Here is a 20,503-nt window from a genome sequence, read left to right as displayed (position 1 = left end):
CCAACACTAAAAGTTAAATTAAGACTTTTTGTTTGTTCCTAACTATCATCTCTAAAATGTTAGGGTTTTTTTTAGGTGATACTCTGAACTTTTCCAAAGCACTCACAACATCCTCTAACAGGAGACTTTAACAGAGTTGAAAGAAACCTCAATTACAGTGTTTCTGTCTTTCAGAATTAACAACAGGAATGACAAAAGAGATCTGCACCTAATAACTTTAATAGGTCAAAAGTTGGATAAGAACTCCTGGAATAACTCAAGTGTCTCATATCTGAAATATATCTAGACTGTCAGCAGGTGTACTTCACAACATAACCCTTGTTGGGGATCTCTGATTTTTAGCTGTTTTCTGGTTTCTTTTCTTTTTAATGGAAACTTCAGTGTAGGGGGAGCAAGACAGACAGGGATGGTCTGCACTCCAGCTTGGATCCCACATGAAGTCAGGAGTTTGGATGCTGACTCAGGAACTGTGAACTATTCCCAGTCATAAAAATAGAAATTTTGAGCCAAGCTAACAGCATATTTATTCATTGTAGTGATGTTTTTACATTATTTTAATTCAGTCTGAGAAACACAATCTTCACATTGACAGCTTTATTTGTGGACGTGCACCATCACGTACAAAGTGCAACGTAATCTGTTACGCAGAGCATTACATACACTGCACTTCAGGTACCAGGAGATGCCGTTTTTGTAAAATGACCTGGAGCTTAAACAAATATCTGGGTAACACGCACACTCACTTAGAATTAATTTGAAGCTGCCTTTGCAACCCTGGCAGTTCCGAATGCATTACAAAAAATACACACAAAAAATCAAAACCCAGTCAACCAACCAACCAAGAACCCCCGCCCCAAAAAAACCCCTAACACTGAAAGAAAAGAGTAACTCCAGATTTGACACTAATTATCTTCACTTCTGCTGTTAAGAAGTGTCCCATGGAGCAGCCCAGTACTAGTCTGGCTAAACGCAGCGCGGCGTGTGCGGTGCCTCCTCCCTTCCCTCGCGTCCCGCCGAGCCCGCGGTGCGCGGCCCCGGTCCGAACGCGCGGCCCCGGTCCGAACGCGCGGCCCCGGTCCGAACGCGCCGCGCTCCGCTGCATGCTCCGGCGTTAGCTGCAGCCCTCGGGCAGTGCGCAGCCATTCCCTCCCCCGGTGCGGTGCTCCTGGGATCCGCGGCACGGCGGAGCAAGGCGGTGCGGCCGGAGGAGCCGCGCCCCGGGGAGCAGCTGACCCTGCGAGCGGGCGAGCACTGCGCTCCGGTGGAGGGAAGCCCAGCCCGGCCCCCGCAGTGCCGGCGCCGGCGGAAGCGCAGCCGCGCCGCCGAGGAAGTGACGGCCCGCCCCGCCCCTCTCCGGCCCGCCTCCCGCTCCCTCCCCTCCCGCGGCGCTCGGGAGCCGGGCGCGGCTGGCGGCGGCCCCGGGCAGGACCATGGCGGACGGCGTGGACCACATCGACATCTACGCCGACGTGGGCGAGGAGTTTAACCAGGTACGCGCGGCTGGCAGGCGCGGCCCCTCCGCACCTCTCCCTTCCCTCGCCCGCCCTCGCCGCCGCGCCGCCTGCAGGGCCCTCAGCGCCTCGGCCGCGCCGCCGCCATTGTTCGGGCGCTCCCGCCGCCGCCGCCGACCGCGGGCACGGGCCGGGCGCGGCCTCCCCGCGAGGCCGAAGGTGCCGCTGGCGGGGCGGGAAGCGCGCCCGGTCGCGCTGGGGTTGCTCTTGGCGGGCTGCGAGGGCCAAGGTTGAGTGCCTGCCTTCCCTCCCTCCCTGCTTTTCTCCCTCCCTTCCCTTCCTGCCTCGCTCCCTCCCGGCCCAGGGGCCGCTCTCACACCGCATCCGGGAGGGTCCCGTCCGCCGAGCCGGCGCGGGAGAGCGCTGTGGGGCGGCCCCTTCCCGGCGGCGGCAGACGAGGGGAAGCGCTGCCATTGTTCGCAGATGAATCAAAAGGCCGCCGAGCGGTGGCTGTTTCTCGGCCGCGCTTTGCGGGGGAGGCGGAACTGGAGCGGCTTTATTCTGCAGCACTGGAGCAACTATCTTGCTTTCTATATTTTGGGAAGGGAGGGCGTTAGTGTTTTGTTTTATTGTTTTCTTTTTTTCCCATTTCGTTATTATCTTACAGTTTAAAAAGTTGCACAAGCCATTTTTAGAGCACGAGCTCGTATTTTGTTGAGGAAGTGTGCATGAAATAAACAACTTCCTTGCAGTATAAGTAGTACACTTTTCTAGTCCTTTTTTTTAACCCCTCATCTTTCCTAAAAAGCCGTGTGCCAACTTTCCTACTGAATCCTGATGTTTATATCAGTTTTGCATACCATCTGTCCTGTTAGCAAGTCCTGCACTTCTCCAGATTGTGTTGCCCTAGATTGCTTTGTTCCTGCCCTAAAGCATAAATAACCGGGAATAACTGCACTTTCACGCACTTAGTGCACAGCTATATGCCTGTCTGCCCTACGAAGGACTGGGAAATAGTTCATAGGCTGTGGAATCCACAGGTGACTTGAATAGTAACTTGTAGCTCTCTCAGAACACTTTAATTCTTTAGGATTTATTGATACAGTAATTCGAACTATTAGTAATCGCATAAAGGTTTGCCGTAAAAGAATACCATACTTAAGAGGAAATGATGAAGAGAACTGATTTGCTCTTGGTGTGTCTGCATGTGAAGATTTCTCCCTTAAAACTGAAGACCCGTTATTTGAATTTAAGTGGGAATGAGCCCTAGGTCAAATACTGTTCAGCAAAAGAATAAATCTCTTGAGATTCTGTAATAACTCTGGTTTGTTTACGTCAATTCTTGGTAAAACTGACACAAAAACAAATCAAGTTTTTCAGAGAGAAAAACCTCATTTAAATCTGGTAGTGTTTGTATAAATTCATATGTGCAGAAGCCCTCAGAGTAGAATGCTTGTGTGCTTTAAATATGGTGCAGACAGACACTGCCAGAACAGAAGTAATGGGGGTGATTAGTTTCCCTCACGCAGGCCTAATCTGCTGAGGTTTTCCTTAATATTGATATTCTCTATAGCCACGATTGCACAGACGAAGAGAGTCGTGAGATAATTTAGTTTAGCTTATTCTAGGAGGCAGGAAACCCTTTTGCTTTTTTCACTGTACTTGCCCTAGTCGCTCTCCTGCTGGGTTTGCATTTCTGCAATTTGTTGCTACAGTTTGTGAACCTTCCAAACTGCAGGGCCGAAGGTGAGAAAAGGCTGGTGCCCCTTTTCCATCAGCTTGCCTTTGGGGGGTTTCTTGTGTGTTTTTGTTTGTTTCACACCCCCCAAAAATTGCTGTTTGTTCTTTTCCAAAATTCATTTTCGTGACTTCCTATAAAGTAATATTGTTGAAATGAGAAGGTCCTGAGACAAAAGTTTTGCTGTGAGAGTTTGACACCTCTGCTCTTTCCCATTTCCTTCTGTCAAATATGAAAGAAGGCGAGTTGTTGCTGTATTAATTACCACCCCTGAGTTCTGACAACATTGCAATAGGTCCTCTAGAAACTTCATGAATTACTGCTACTAATTGGAAGCTGACAACTTAAGTTGTTAAGCTGGAACATAGTTCTGTGTACCTGTGGATAGGTGAAGATGGCAGTAAAGAAAGGGAGAAAGTGATTTGCATTATTGTTTATGTAGGGGACATTTTACAGAACACTATTTGTAAAGGAAAATTGGCTTTATATGTAAAGCAGTAAACTATTGGTTTTTGATTGTGTTGCACTACCTTAATGTGACTTACTAATGCTTGTTTGAGTTGGACCTGCAGGAACTCTTTCCACTGGTTTTGGTGGTAGCAGGAACTGGAAAATATGCTGTGTAGCTTTGCTGTTGTTCTGGATGCAGTATAGAACTACTTACACCCAAGCTGGGAAAAACTTTCATTGCCTTCTGTAGTAAATGCTTCATTTAGGACTTGTGACCGGATAAACTTCCCTTGGTTGTTTTGTTCTGGGCCTCAAGGTACTTATCCAGGCTATTCTGGGATATTTTAGTGCCTTTTTTCCAGGAGGAGGGGAGAGATGTTCTGCTTGATTAGTGCTAAATGAACCACAGGTTAAAAGGGTGAAATAAAGACCACAGAGCCGTGGGGTTACAAGCTGGGTAAGATGGATGACAAATGAACTGCCCTGAGTTGTATTTAGTGTTGGTTGCAACGAGCTGACTGACTTGACATCGGATCTTTTTCGTGAAAATGCATCTTTTGTATTCCATCTGGAGCTCATCAAAGCTGTGCCTGGCAGTGTTTCCTCTTACTCTTTTATTAACTTATTGTTCATCATAATCATATTCTTTGCGCTTACAGCTTTAGTCAGTTTGGCTCTGACCAGTTGTATTTGGTTTTTTAAAAACTGTTCTTTTTTTTTCTTTTTCTTTAAGAACTTTGTTGAATAATTTTTCACTTTGTTCTTCTAACCGGCCTTCTCTGCCCAGCAGTCTTTATTTATTTAAAGTGTTATTTTTAGGTGATAGTCTCGTAAATGTACTACTTCCTGCATACATTGCTTGTGACCTGTAAGAAGTAGGTATTGCTGGCATGGCACGCTTTACTTTGAGCAAACAAAAAGAGACAACCTGCCCCCCACCCAAGCGATCAAGAAGAAGATGGTAGCAGTTAACTACTTCTTTTGTTAACTAATGGCATGGCTAGTTAGTGGCAGGGGAGAGAATTTACATAGTAATTCCAAACTACAACATTTGGTTGCAGAGGGGACTAGGACAGCACTGTTCATTTTGCTTCTTAGCATGTTTATCTGCAAGATTGTGAATTACTATTAGTGAGCAGAAATAATTCATCTTCAGGCTTGATGTCCTTCTTGCAACTAAGGAAGTCAGAAGAGGTCAAAACTGGTTCCTGGTACAGGCAGAGCATTTGTCTGAATAGCTGAGACTAGAGAAGTAACACTTCCTGTATTTTTTTTCCTTTTCTGCATCTAGGAAGGAAAGGTGAGCTTATTAGGTAAATTTCCATGGAACGTGTATGAAGGAGGAGGGGTTGTTGGGTTTTGTGCAACATCGGTCAAGACACCTCTCTTCATCTGCTCTTGCAGTTTCTGGTTCAGATCATTCTTAATCATCTAAGCACATCCTGTTGACAGACTGGTAAATGAATGAATTCCTCGCTGGCTGCAAAACCAGCAGGATGTGAAAAGAGATTATAGTGAACAACATGAGGTTTTCTGTTGTGCCTTTATTGGTCTAGGTTAAGACAGTGATGGTGCTGGGCACTTTTTCTGCCCTGTCTGCCCTTCTCCCCACCTCAGTTACATTCAGACTGTGCTGCCCTAGTAATTCTCTCCCTCTGTTGGTGGTGACTTGAGAGCCTGTGTGATACAAACTTGATGTGTTTCAGAGGAGCTTCTTCCTGCTAGGGAAATGCAGTAGAGCTGTGGCCTGCTGCCTACTTTGGTATTTTGGAAGTGCTGACATCAGAGAGATAAGTTAGCATACACACATCTGCTGTAAGACTGGTGGTTGCCTGTTTGGATCTGTCAACAAAGACTGAATTATACTTCCCTGAAGTCATCATTCATACACACAGATGACTGGAATTACATTTTTTGTGACATCAACCTTTATCTTACTGTAAGATGTCGTGTTCAGGCCTGTCCCAAGTAGTTCTATGAACCTGCTTTCATTAGCTGTGGTGATAGGAGGAATCAGACTGAGAACTGGAGAGACCAGGTGAAATATGAAACCCCTACTTAATGTAATGGTGATAAGCTTACCTTAAGAATGAGAGATTTTCTATTGAAGTTCAGAGTGAATTGAGAGCACAGTTTACTGAGGATTAAATCTACTTGATTGCTAAAACTTAACTTACCTGTTTGTTGGGGTATTTTGTTTGTTAGTATTATTTAATTTAGTTATACTCCTCTGTGTGAGCAGCAGTTGACAATATTTTCATATTTTCAAGACAGTGGATCATCTGATGATGGTTGTGGATATTTTGGATTTAAAACAAAGATTGCTGGCTTTGCAGCCTGTTTCTTGTGGAATCTAGCTTGGGTCTCTCTAGCTGCTGTACTGGTACTTTGAACTATTCTGTGTAGGATGCTTGTGTAGGTTTCTAGGTACAAGTTAATAGTGGATGCTGAAATATCTCTGATAAACCTGGTGAGGCAATTTCTGTTCTGGAGCAGTGTATAAGAGTCCAGGAATCCTCTGCAGACTTTGTATGTTGGCATAGCAAACTGTGAAAGTAAATACAAAAGCTGAAGGTGAACACTGCAGGCTCTCTTAAGCCTTCTCAGACCACTATTTTACACTGAGAAGTTATTTCCTTCCTGCCATTAGACATCTAGATGGGGCCTCTGTCTCAGAGGTTGGGTTGCTCTAGTGATTGCTAGAATAGTTAAAAAGATTAGCAGTGTTCTGTTGTGGGATTTATCATGATTAAATATGATGAGTGACTGTAAGATGAAAAATTACAAGTATCAAAAAGTATTTGTTTTAAAAATAGCTCCTTAATATAAATGTACAATACCTAGCTTCATTCATGTTTGGAATTAAATAATTGGACTGATTAACGTTATGTTATGTTTTTAAAAAAATGTTCTTACATGTTTCCATGAAGGAGTTTATTATCATTTACAGTCAGTGTTTTACTTTTCTCTTAATTGTCTGTCTTTGGTGATGGCAGAACAGCTGTCTCTATAATAAAGAAGTAATACAGCTTTTTAGTAGTACATCAGCATATTGAGACAGTGGAAGCTCCAGCGACCTAACACACTGGTTTTATGGTCTACTTCAGACTTAATTTAGTCTGGCCTGTTGGACCAAATATTCCTACCACACTTAGAATTCAAAGCTGACTGGAGGACCACAGATTAATCTTGACATGTCTGTTCCCATTTAGCAGATAGAATGCAGTTGTTGAAGACACGAAGCAGAGCTTCTTGAAAGAAATTCTCATTTTCATTGCCTCTGAAAGGAATCTATTTCAGTTGGCCAGAACTGTGCTGGAACGTGTACCAGTCCATGGGAAAAGGTGATGATTCACTCCAAACCCCCAAATGCTTTTCTGAACCAAAATTTTCCAGGGGCAGCAGTGATGCTATAGAATAGTCCCTCTGTAGCCCATGAATAAATAAATGTTTAACAAACACAAACCCCTGGGTTTATTATATTTAATGAAGAACCAGAATTCTCTCCCCGTCTGCCCCTCTGTGAATAAGGAGATAAAAATGAAGTTAGGAATAACCAGCAGAAGTCTGAAAGTTAGTTTTGTTTGTCCGTAGAAGCTCACTCAGTCCATTCATGCTACCAAACGTTTCAGTGGAAAAAAAAATGTTTGTTTTGATTGGTAGCCTTACTTTGCACCTGGCATATGGGATAGGGTTAATTTTCTTCTTAATGGCTGATACAGTGCTGCATTTTTGATTTAGTCTGAGAATAACCTTAACACACTGTTATTGCCGCCAAGTAGTGTTCACTCTATATCAGGGACTTTTCAGTATCTCGTGCTCAGTCAGTGAGGACGTGCACAAGAAGCCAGCAGGGAGCATGGCCAGGAGAGCTGGCCTGAACGGGCTGAGGGGATATTCCTTACCATTGATGCCTGGGGACTGGTTGAGCATTGGTCAGCAGGTGGTGAGCAATTGTATTGTGCATCACTTCTCTCTCTTGCGCTTTATTCCTCTCTTTTTGTCTCCCTTTTCATCATCACCTTTATTATTTTTATATTTTACTTTGGTTCAGTTATTTAACTGTTTTTGTCTCAACCTACAGGTTGTACCTTTGTACAGATTCTCCTCCCCTGTTCATAGGGGTTGAGGGAGGAGTGAGCGAATGTCTGTGTGGGTACTTAGTTGCCAACTGGGGTTAAATCGTTACAGTCCTTTTTTGTCACCCATGGTGGGGCTTGACAGGTTGAGATAACAAAAAATCTGGCTAGATGTGTAAAATAAATTGCTGTAAGAATTCATTATATTAGTTTAATAGTCACTGTCACAGTGTTGATTTCATGCTCTCAGAGCTCTTCTGCTTGTTCTCAGTTTCATCATACAACATGTTACTTGCAGCTTGTGCTCCCTGTTGTGTTGTTTATCGCCTGTGGGAACTGGTCTAAGGTTATCATGTTGTACTTTAACATGGGTAGCCTGGTCTAGCAGAAGGTGTTCTGTCCATAGCAGGGGCATTGGAACTAGATGATCATTAAGGTGCCTTCCAACCCAAACCATTCAATGATTCTTTGAACACTGGCTTATGATATGACAGAATTGCTGGTCATGAAACTAGTCTGGTATGTGTACTCAGCAATGCTGTGATATTCATACATTGTGAGCCATCTTTTGGAAAGTATTAATAATTAGACCTTTTCCATGTCATCCTCTAAGAGTTAACTCCTGCTATGGAGGAGACATGATTCCACATTTCACCTTCTCTGCCAGGCTAATAACAGTAGCTCTTGAAAATTTTGAATGTCCTTGGGATGTGGAAACCAGCATTGCTCTATTGCCAGGAGCCATGAATGTGTGCCAGGTCTTGTTTAGGGTTAAGCAACTATTTGCAGCTACTCAAACAGGCACTGTGGCTACTCAAACCTTGGTGACAGGTGCTGCAGCTCCTTCGACCCTGGCGATTGGTGGTGCAGCTGAACCAGAGAACCAACATCGTGCCAGTGTCAGTCATCCCTTTTCACCAGAAGAACTAGACATGAAAGAGCTCGTTTGGTAAGGGAGGGCAAAGCAGGGCCATCAAGAACAGAAGGAAGAGGCAGAACAAGAGGGAACCACTCAATCCCTGTCCCTGAGTGAGCTGGAGGATATGCAAAAATACTTCAGCTGCTGCCCAGGTGAGCACGTTACCACCTGACTGCTCTGCCTCTCGGGTTACAGAGCCTGGAATTAGAGGGTAGGCAAACCAAGCAGCTGGGATTACCTTCTAGGGAAGAGGGCATTGACAAGGTGAATGGCAAAGGGCCACAAGTCCTCAGCCTCTGGAGGCAACTACTGTGGAGTGTGAAGGAAAGGCATCCCTTCAAGTAAGATGCTCTATGTCACCCGGGCAAGTGAGCTACCACAGAGACAAGTATCCAGTACCTGAGGGGAATGAGCTGTGCTGGAGATGATTTATTGTGACCCAGATAATGCACAGGCACCCACAGATCTAGAAGGAGTCCGGCGCACATGACCTACTGTCTAGGTTTGAGGGGAAAAAACCAAAATGTTTTACCCACAATCAGGGGAGGGGCCTCCTCCACGATAATCACACCACTCTTTATCAAATTTAAGAAAAGGAATTTTAATACAAGAAGGATAACTGCTATATATATATATATGTAAACAGACTAGTGCAACCCACTTCCCCAACACCACAAGAGAGGGAAAAAAAACCCAAAAGAAACAAAACAACAACAAAACCCAGCAGGTTTTTTCTCCGGGAGAAAAGGTTATACTTAAGTGTCCTTGTCACAGCCCGGCTGGCTGCAGAGTGAGTTTCAATCCCTCTCCAGCGAGACAGACGAGCAGTGAGCTTTCAGATGGACTCAGTCTCTTCCCCCTGTGTTCCCCGTCCAAGAAGCAGAAAGGTACGGGCAACCAGTAGCAAATCCAAGGCAGGTAGCAGCATCAGCACGGCACGAAAAGTAGTCCGAGGTGGGCAGCGGCCAGACACTCAGAAAAAAACCCCAGCAGTAACCAGCAGGGCAGCCTGCCTCCTTCGAGCCCCCACTCCCCCGTTCCGCCGAGCCAAGACTCCGGAGAATATCCAAAAAAAACCCAAAAGAGACAAACCTGCCCCCACCCCAGCGATCAACAGTTAACTGCTTCTTTTGTTAACCGCTGTTCTGGGCAGTTAAGTGGCAGGGGAGAGAATTTACATAATAATCCCAAACTACAACACCTACGTGGCAGAAATTTGTACAAAGCGCACCCTTCATTGTATGCCAGGTTTAGTGGAAGATACGCATCCTGTGCTCACAGGAGAATAAGCTTCTAGGAGCCACCAGTGCACCGTGTATCCTAATGCCATTCGGCTGTGCAGGGGCAGAACCTATTCCTGTTTCTGGAGTGAGAGGGGGATCCCAAGAACTGTCTGTACTGTGCATCCTTGGCATAGACTGTCTCAGGAGATTATGTCTCAAGGACCCCAAATGGTACTGGTGGCTGTTGAGTACAGCTGCCTTGGAGGCAGAGGAACTTAAGCAGCTGCCTGCTTTGCCTGGTCTCTTGGAGGACCCTTCTGTTATGGGTTGCTGAAGGTCGAAGAACAGCTACTGATGGCTACCGCAATGTTGCACTGGCAGCAACATCTCACCAATTGAGACTCCTGTGATTCAACTGGAGAGTCAAGGGGTGATCAGCAAAACCCACTCACACTTTAATAGCCCCACGTGGTCAGTGTGAAAGTATAAAGGAGAGTGGAGACTAAGGGTGGACTATTGTGGCCTGAATGAAGTCACACCTTGGCTGAATGTTGCCATACTGGATGTGCTGGAATTCCAGTACGAACTGGAGTCAAGGACCACCAAGTGGTTTGCCACAACTGATACCACTAGTGCATTTCTCTCAATCCCTTGGGCAGCCCACAACTTACTTTTTACTTTGATGTCCAGTACACCTGGAATTGACTTTCCCAGGTGTGGAAACACAGCCCTCTCTCTCATCTGCCGTGGACAGATCCAGATTGCACTGGAATAGGTTGAAGCTCTGGAACACCTGCAGTACACTGATGATAGCATCATGTGGGGCAATACAGCAGTAGAAATTTTTGAGAAAGGGAAGAAAATAGTTCAAATCCTTCTGAAATCTAATTTTGTCATAAAACAAAGTGAGGTCAGGGAACCTGTATGGGAGATTCAGTTTTTAGGAATAAAATGGCAAGATGGATATTGGCAAATCCCAGTGGATGTAGTCAACAAAATAGCAGCAATATCTCCACCAACCAGTAAGAAACAAACACAAGCTTTCTTATGCATTGTGAGTTTTTGAAGAATGCGTGTTTCAAATTGCAATCTGATTGTAAGCCCTCTGTCAGGTGAAGAAGAGTGATTTCAAATGGTGCCCTGACGAACAAAAAGCTTTTGAACAAATCAAACATGACATAGTTCACCCTTGGGCCAGTCTGGGCAGGGCAAGATGTAAATATATGCTCTATCCTGCAGCCAGGGCGAATGGCCCTACCTGCAGGTTCTGGCAAAAAGCACCAGGGGAGACTCGAGTTAACTCCCAGGCTTTTTGGATTGGGGATTTAGAGGATCTGAGGCCTGCTATATTTACTCCAGCTAGAAAAGAAGTACTAGCAGCTAGTCAAGGGGCTTGAGCCACTTTGGAAGTTATTGGTGCTGAAGCACAAGCTTCTCCTGGCACCCTGACTTCCAGTGCTGATGTTCAAAGGGAAGGTCTTCTCTACGTTATGCACCAGATGCTACATAGAGTAAGTGGGCTGCAGTCATCACACAGTGAGTTCATATAGGAAATCCCAGTTGTCCAGGAGTCTTGGAATTGCTCATGGAGTGGCCAGAAGACAAAGATTTCAGAATGTCACCAGAGAAGGACATTCCTGGAGATGTCCTGGAACATGTCCTGGAGATGCCCCACCATATAATAAACTACCAGGAAATGGTATGCAGTGTACCTTGTTTATTGATGGGTTGTGCTGTGTTACAGGAAAGCATCAGAGATGACAGAACATCATTTGCAGTTTATAAAGTGGTGGGATCTGCCTGGAAGGGGTTGATCACTGCTTGAGGACTGGCTGGGCATCAGTCAGTGGATGGTGAAGCAGTTGTATTTTCACTCTTGAATTTCATTCCTCTCTCTTTGTTATCTCCTTTCCCATTACAGTAATAACAGTAATTATAATATTTCACTTATTAAACTATTCTTATCTCACAGGTTTTACTGTTTTCTGATTCTCTTCCCCATCCCGCAGAGGGGTTGGGGAGGAGGGAGTGAGTGAGTGAGCACTTGTGTGGTATTTAGTTGCCAGCTGCGGTAAACCCATGGCACTTGTGTTGTCTGATGTTTTTAATTCTGGAAGTAGGGCTTGTGGATTTTTGGATTCTGCTTTTATTATGAGGGCAAAAGTATTGCAATGGAAGAGGGGCCAGAAATATTTTCTTTCCCCTGGCAGTTAAGAGTATAATGAAAGTTGTAAGAATTTTTATGTTTTAATGTGTATGAAACTTGAGGTTTAGCTTTTCAGCACGGATGTTTTGCAAGTGTTGGATCAGACTTACCACGTCTGTGGAATGTGGGAGTTATCACAGCTTTTTTGTTTCAAATAAGTTTAAGAGTGTTTAATATTAAATATAATCAAGGTGTCTTTTTTATTTTAGGAGGCTGAATATGGTGGACATGATCAGATTGATTTATATGATGATGTAATTTCTCCATCTGCAAATAATGGAGATGCCCCAGAGGATCGTGATTACATGGATTCTCTCCCACCATCTGTTGGGGATGATGTAGGTAAAGGAGCTGCACCAAATGTTGTCTATACATATACTGGAAAGAGAATTGCCTTGTACATTGGAAATCTTACTTGGGTAAGTCTTACTGTTATTTAGTTGTAGACAGGAGTTTTAATTATGGACAATAACTATTTGTAAATTTTTTTTGCTTTACAATGTTTTATATGAAATACTCCGAGTACAAAAAGCAAGGCGATTTGCTTTTTTGTTATTGCATTGGAGTGTTTTGGGTTTTTCATTTATGGTTGTGGGGTTTTATCCTTTTATCTGAAATTTAGTGAGCCTCTCTGGAGCTATTCTGATGTCTTAAAAATCGAGAAAGTCTTCAGTAAATATAAACTTTAAAGTTTCTGTCATGTTTGAAGTGTTATGAAGGGGTATTTGTGCTACTATCTTAGGTTTCCAGATAACTGAATGAAAGAAGAGAGCGAGTTTAAACTAGGAAATACTTTATGCCTGTAGATACTTTAAAGTTACTGAACAAATCCAGGTTTTAGTAAACTCTTGCTGAAGGTTTTAGTTTAAAAGAAACTGAAAGGGTTTTTTGTATTTTCTTGAAATTGCGTTTCACATTTTTCCGTGAGTTTTTTTGCTGGCAGTGACTCTCATTACATGACCGTTTTCAAGGTATTTGTTTTGAGGCTTATTTCTTCTACCAAGAAATACAGGTTTACAATAACTCACCGAACTGCAGTTGCTCTTAAGACAATTACCTTTGTTAGCATTAAAGCACTTTAAAATCAATTGCAGTTAAGCAAACAAAGTGCAGGAGCTGATCAGTGGCTGAATTAAGTGGAGCTTTTATCTGTTTACATGAAATCAAATTCTTCCAGGTCCACATGCAGAATTCTTATTTGTTTTTTTTCCTTTCTGATCAATTTCTCACTAGTGCTAAACTTGAAACAGAATGGGTGTTTTTTCATTAGTTATTACAGTATTTCGGGAGCTAATGGGTAAGTAAAGGAGCTGTTGCTTTAACAGTTGTCCCATTGTGAAATACATGAATGGAATCAGTAAAATGCACACAAATTAGCTGAACTTGGACAACTCAAATGTTTGAATTTCTAAAGCAGCTAAGGCAATATTCAGCAATATGTACCTGTTATTCTTTGGCTTCACAAATTAAATTATTCAAAGAAAATGCATTTGTTTAGTGTTGCCATTATGTTTTCTTTCTGTTTAGCTTTTAGGAAAATAATTTGTTAAATTTTTAAAAGAAGCTTTGAGGGAAACAGGATAAGTAGTTCAGAACCTTGAAAGCCTGTCTTGCACTTCTCATAAGAAATTTAAAGGAGTGATGGAGTTACAGAAGTAGGAAGAAAACCATAAGTATTTAGTGTATGTATGTATCTTTGGACATGAGTGGAATTGTTAAACATTACGTAGTAATTAATAGCAAGTTGCAGCAAGTAGGTTTGGTTAAGTGGAAGCAGATGTTTCTAACCATAGTTTTATATACTAGTTTCTATTCTTTTGTCTGTAGATCCTGCAAATATTATGTAGTTCACTAAACTCTCTTTAGTCAAAGCTGTCGCAAAGAACACCTGGTTAATAAGATGTTTAAAATTGTCATTTGTGTGTAAAAAATAGAATCAGTGGGAGAAAATATGGATTGGGTGTGGAGAAAGTAGCAGTATTTCAGTACTGTTATATTCAATACTCTTTCCTTAGCCCAGTTTGAGCATTGGACTTTCCAAAGACAAAAGTTACTGAGTTACAAACTTTTGGCATACAATAACTGATACACTGTGTGAATGGGGTTGTTGCAATGTAGCATATAGGGAAGCACATATATTAAAAAATCGATTTTCTGAGAATTGTAAAATAAAAATCACTACTCTGCAAAGGTCAGAATATATTGAGAGCCTGAATAAAATATTCCTCTGGATCAATTTCACAGAGACCATCACCCCCCACGCCCCCCAAAAAAATCCATAGAAAACTGTGCCTGCTGTTTTAGATAAGCTTTTATAGTTGAATATTAAAAATATTTTTCAGTGGACAACAGATGAAGACTTAACTGAAGCAGTCCATTCACTGGGGGTAAATGATATTTTGGAAATAAAATTTTTTGAAAATCGTGCTAATGGCCAGTCTAAAGGGTAAGAACTTGTCACTTGTTTTTTCTGTATGTGTACATGGAGTGAAGTTTGGGAGTGTGGAAATGGGAAAGGAGTTCTCAATTTTCATAACTATCAGTCTATAAACTGGTAATCTTTGCTTACTGATCCAGCAATGATTGGACATATAATTTCATACTAATGATTTAAATTTCAGGCATAAATTTTTATGATGGTTTTGTGTGTCTCATTATTTTGTGAGGTAAAGCTTGTTGACTGTCCTTAAGACCATTCCTAGATTTCGGTTAGTGTGGTAGTGATGGTTGTTCCGCATAATGTCAATACTATCCCCCCAGTCTTTGTTATTAAATCTGTGCATCTTTATTTTCTATTAGTTATTGAAAGCGAGTGCTTGAGCCCATTTTTCAGTGTCAACCTAAACTTTATTGCATGAATGTACCTTTTTGTCTCCTTGGTAGTAATGAGCACACAGTCTATACTTGATAATAACTTGGTCATAGGGATTTATTATGTGCTGTATTGATACTGTACCAAAACGCTGCCTTTATTGTGATATACTTTGATGCATCTTGTACTTCTAGTTTTTTCTTTTATGTCCTAGAATAAATTGTTTTGTCTGTTATGAAAACTGGACTAAGGCCTGTGAGACAGTTTCTGTATCTAGTTTTCAAGTATTCTTTTGCTTACTATGTGTAATCTTTTTCATGAGGCATCAGGATGTCCAGCAAATGGGAAAATTATGGTGTAATTTTTTTGTTTCCTTTCAGGTTTGCCCTTGTGGGTGTGGGATCAGAAGCATCCTCCAAAAAGTTGATGGATTTGTTGCCTAAAAGAGAATTGCATGGGCAGAATCCTGTTGTAACTCCATGTAATAAACAGTTTCTGAGTCAATTTGAAATGCAGTCAAGGAAAAGTAAGCTTTTCTTATGTTCTGTCTTGGAAAAGCAGAAAAAGTAGTATGGCAGGGATTTTTCTCAGCATCTGGTAACTTGTACACAGTTTAAAATAGGTATAAAATACTTAGAGTCCAGTTGCATCTTTGTTTAAAGAAATCACTTAATACACCAAAGAGCTGGTGCAGTCTGAAAAAAGGTTGAGCTTTATGCAGGTCTTGTCTTAACAGCTGGAGATACTTTTTCAATTTCTTGTAATTTCTTGTAATTTTAAAAAAAACGCAAGAGCATTTAAATTAACATTTGTAGACAAACTGGACTAAATTCCAAAGTCTGGGCTGTCTGTGTTTATTATAGAATGCAGAGAGGTTCTGTGTTGTGCTTCAGCACCATGTCTTGTGGTGCCCAGTCCTAATCCTTTGTGGCCTTGGGCTGCACTGAAGGAAGGACTGGCAGTCTCTGCAGCTGCTCTTCTGTTAGGATGGGGCATAGTGTAATGCTGTTGTATTTTAACAAAGCACATTTTCCTCCCCAAATGCAATGGGCTTACATAGAAGGAGCAAGTTGGTGCTCATAGGGGCTGCTTTAGCACTGCATAAAACTTTAGACCAAGTGCAAAAATTCTTTAACCTATTTTGATGTAGTGACACTTCTGCTTTTCTGTCGCAGCCACACAGTCTGGCCAGATGTCTGGGGAAGGTAAAGCTGGTCCCCCAGGAGGAAGCTCAAGAGCAGCATTTCCACCTAGTAATAGAGGTCGAGGCCGTTTTCCAGGTGCCATTCCAGGTGGAGACAGATTCCCTGGACCAGCAGGGCCAGGAGGGCCACCACCACCTTTCCCAGGTAAAATCATTCATATATCAAGTTTTTAGTTTTATTTGTGTTTTCTTATTTTAATGTGGGATACTTATTTGGGAAATGAAAAAGATCAAGGCAGTTTAGTCATGAGCCATTATCAGTGTTCACAGCTAGACTGTAGGATTTGACTGTTTGTTGATATTTAACAGAGAGTTGTACTTACTAAATTTAACAAGACAGCAATTTTAGATACAATATAATATGTTGATATACTTATTTTTTAAGTATGAAAAAATTAGATCATGTTAGCAAGTAGATGTGGCTTTAGAGCAATGTAGTTCAGATTTTTCTGATTGGCTGTGTTGAGGGAGAATGCCTTTGTTGCAGACCATAAAGTAACTGATGTCCTTACAGTATGACAATTCTGCATATGATCAAAAATTCAGCTTTGATTCATGTCCACTGACCTGGTCAGTTAGTTGGCACTTAAAATACCAGAAATTTGAAGAGGAGGTGTTCATGTTTAGTCAGGTGTCTGATAAGGAAGAAATTTGCTAAACAATTAGGTTTGCACTTCAATGAAGTTCTTTTTTTTGGCTGAAGTATTTTTAGTAAATGTCAGTCAGTAGTAGATTGTTTATCAACAGTCAAAGGGACATAGTCAAATTGAAAGACTGCTATTGAGAACCTGAAAATAGGTTTGGATACTGCCTTTATATTACCTTCTCCAATATAGCTCTTTTAATATATATCTTGAGCCCCATATGAAAGACTAGCTGCAGGTGCAAGTAGGAGCAATGTTTTTTAGCTTTTGTAAGCTTTTGGGTGTTTTGGTAATAACAGTAAGTTTTGATTTGGTCTGGATGGGGGTAGTTGTCAGTTTTCAAGATAATGTTATTCTCTTTAGATATCTCTAGATATATAGTATCAATACATACAGATAAGTTAAAAATGTTCCAAGCTACTGGACCCAAAGTAGAACTATTCATGTCTTGTCTATATAGCACAGTGTTCAGTGAGGGGCACTTTTGGTTTTTTTGTTGCTTTTAAGAATTAAAAAAAAAGAGTGTTGAAGTATTTTATTTCTTTGTACTTATTCACTCAATTTTGTTTGTTTGTTTTTATTTTTATTTTTTTTATTTCTTTATTTTAGCTGGACAAACTCCCCCACGTCCACCTTTAGGTCCTCCTGGCCCACCAGGCCCACCAGGCCCTCCACCTCCTGGTCAGGTCCTCCCACCTCCATTAGCTGGACCTCCTAATCGTGGTGACCGTCCACCACCACCAGTTCTGTTTCCAGGACAGCCTTTTGGTCAGCCTCCACTTGGGCCGCTTCCTCCAGGCCCTCCACCACCAGTTCCAGGCTATGGGCCACCACCAGGTCCACCACCACCTCAGCAGGGTCCACCTCCACCTCCGGGTCCATTTCCCCCTCGTCCGCCTGGCCCTCTTGGGCCACCCCTGACTCTTGCTCCTCCTCCACATCTCCCTGGGCCACCTCCAGGTGCTCCACCACCAGCACCACATGTGAATCCAGCTTTCTTCCCCCCACCTGCCAATAGTGGCATACCTACTTCAGACAGCCGTGGCCCACCTCCAACAGATCCATATGGCCGACCTCCACCATATGACAGAGGTGACTATGGGCCACCTGGAAGGTGAGTTCTTCTGTTCTAATGTGCTTGGGTAGCAGATTTTACTCCTCTTGTAGGAAGCATTTGTTTTTTCCCTTTTAATTCAAATGTTAGAAGCAATTAGAAGTAGGGCCAGAAGGGATCCCAACAGCCTTGTAGTTTGCCCCTTTTAACTTCTCCAGGGAAATATATCTGAGAAACATGTTTGCAGCAGTAAGAAAATCCTGAAATGCAATACGAGTAATCTCACTTTACCTTTTCAGCTCTGAGCTGTTTGTCTTCACTGTATTTGGCAGTGTCATCATTCCATGTGTTCTACATGTAAACTTATATATCGCTTCTGATGCAGCAGCTTCTGGTTGTGCTTCTGTCTTAGCTTGAAATTCTGACTTTTGCTTATATCATCATGCTTTGCAGGCTGCCTTTTGAGAATGCTCTGGAGTTTTCCTTTTCAAATATGTGTATATGTTAAGATCATACCAAGCTCATACCATTTTCGTCTTTAAGTAGCATTGCTTGTCCTTTTTCACTTCAGGATTCAAAGTTGGTATTTGTCTCAAAAGCCAGATGTGAATTTACTGCAAGACTTTTATCTTCCTTTCCTATCAAGATGTTTCTGCTTATTTGGTGCAATCTTGCTGTATTTGTAGCAGTGGCTTTTTCTATGATTAATCCTTTATGGGACAGAGTTTTTAAGTCTCTGACTCAATTTGTCAAGTGTTTCATACCTTGTTTGAAACATCTTTTTCATCTGTGATTTCAAGCATCTCTGTCTTGCTGCTGTTTCTTAATTTTCACCATATTTGTATTTGTCACAGAAAATTTTTATATAAATTGTAAGAAGGCCCTTTTTATAATTAGATTTGAATTTTTCAGTAGTAATTTTCCTCCTAGCATGAGACACACTTCTCTGGCTTGAAATGTTTTCTGAAAGATGCTTTGCTTTGATTCTTTTATCAGAAAGTTTAAAAAAAACCAAGCATGTGTACATACTATGTTCATAGAAAAAAACTTTTGAAATTCAAGCATTTGGCTTAGTTGCCTGAATTATCAGAAGACTATAAGGTGTTGGGTGTTTTTTGATGGACAAAATCAAGGTTATCTGCAGTTTATAGAATGTTTGGGGAGGGAAGGAGTGGGAATAGGACAGTATAACTTACTGTCCAGTATTTTCATTAATAATGTTAAAGCTATCATCCATAACTATTTAAATTGTCATTAATTATATATCATAGGCGTTTCACTGGAAATAACATGTCCATAAGAGAAAAATTACATATTCCATTCTATGGGAGGCACACGAAAAATAATACTCAAAACTCAGGGAGGTATGAATTTTTAGACATTTCCTCTTATGCTAAACTGGCTATAGGATCTTGTTCCACTTCTTGCAATTAAGAGGATAGCATTGCTTATTATTCTGCATTTTCTTTCTACCAGAAGAACTAACACTGTTCTAGAAATATCAAGCAGTGGGCCAGTTTGACAGTCTCAGCATTTGTCTCTAACACATTTCTCCAAATTTTCTATATGACACAGAGACTGGCTAATAGGACACTGCAAAACTTTTGGGAAAATTTAGGTTTACTTCTGTGACTTTGTAAATCCTGTATAGGTAGCTGATAATTAAAGTGTAATGAGTATGAGGATTCTGCTTTATTGCTTCCTCCTTATTGTGACTGGTTTGGAGATCAAATTGGAGCACCTTGAACTTGACCAGAAATTAAAAAAAAATAAATTTTGCTGTAAAATGTTGGCATAGCATTCAGAAAATTGAGTGTTTTAAAGATGATCACTGTATTTGTTTTTCAAAATTTACAGCATTCTGGTCTTAGTTGAGATCTGGGAAACAGGATCATATAGTTCTGATTCCAGTATTGTTATAAAAATTATCTCTAATTTTGCTCAAAGTTGCATTGCCTATGTACATGTATTTCCACATTCATTCAGTTGGGAATATCTATTTACATAGCTTCAAGAATTTTATGGAAATTGTAAATATTTGTCAAGCACAGTATTAAGTGCTGCTGAATGTTTGAAATCGATGGGATGAACAAAAAATAAGTCTATTTATACAACAATGTATTAATTGGTTTTTGGGGGTTTTTGTTCGGGTTTTTTGGTTTTTTTTTTTAGCTGTCAGGATTTTATTCTGTAACAATGGTCCTTAACAAAAACCAAAACCAAACCCAGATCCTGCTTTCTTTTCTGTTTGTCACTGCTTAAAGTTGCAAACTCGGATTGTTGAAATTGCAATGATAGCTTCTGAAGTTCTCCTTAACATTTTAAATACTAGTTTTATTGCTTGCAGAGAAATGGATGCTGCAAGGACACCTCTAAGTGAAGCAGAATTTGAAGAAATCATGAATAGAAATAGGGCGATCTCAAGCAGTGCCATTTCGAGAGCTGTATCAGATGCCAGTGCTGGTTAGTAAAACTCAGTATGTTTGCTGTTCTTCTCAGCTGAAAAGAATTTATAGAGTTCTCTTATTAGGAATCTGGAAGACTTGATGCCACATTGTCCTAATAGAATGCTGAATTTAGGTACATCTTACAACTGATTTTGTACTGTGCTTCAGTTAGTTTCTGAGAATGCCTTCTGAGTACTGATCTGGACAGTATTTTACTATTTGGTTCTACATTAAATAATCTAGATGACTGTTGAAGAGAAGATACTCAAAATTATA

At 41.5% G+C, this 20,503-nt stretch overlaps 1 protein-coding gene across 5 annotated transcripts in view; it reads left to right on the top strand.

The window, feature by feature from the left end:
- Positions 1-1,357: 1,357 nt before the first annotated feature.
- CPSF6 (cleavage and polyadenylation specific factor 6) overlaps positions 1,358-20,503 on the top strand; it is a 28,046-nt gene continuing 8,900 nt past the window's right edge. For 3 of the 5 annotated variants that reach the window (XM_071552245.1, XM_071552243.1, XM_071552244.1), the window contains exons 1-8: positions 1,358-1,490; positions 12,276-12,485; positions 14,409-14,512; positions 15,259-15,404; positions 16,054-16,227; positions 17,336-17,840; positions 19,052-19,144; positions 20,128-20,243. In XM_071552245.1, the coding sequence (XP_071408346.1) occupies positions 1,431-1,490; positions 12,276-12,485; positions 14,409-14,512; positions 15,259-15,404; positions 16,054-16,227; positions 17,336-17,840; positions 19,052-19,144; positions 20,128-20,243 (1,408 nt within the window). In that variant the 5' untranslated portion in view covers positions 1,358-1,430. The remainder of the gene's footprint in view (positions 1,491-12,275; positions 12,486-14,408; positions 14,513-15,258; positions 15,405-16,053; positions 16,228-17,335; positions 17,841-19,051; positions 19,145-20,127; positions 20,244-20,503) is intronic. The other 2 variants (XM_071552247.1, XM_071552246.1) reach the window with 1 other exon arrangement.

Source organism: Pithys albifrons, chromosome 3 (assembly GCF_047495875.1).
Source record: "Pithys albifrons albifrons isolate INPA30051 chromosome 3, PitAlb_v1, whole genome shotgun sequence".
In the NCBI taxonomy this organism is placed as follows: domain Eukaryota; kingdom Metazoa; phylum Chordata; class Aves; order Passeriformes; family Thamnophilidae; genus Pithys; species Pithys albifrons.
The sequence above is the reverse complement of the archived record's forward strand: the minus strand, read 5'-3'. Positions and strand labels throughout refer to the sequence as shown.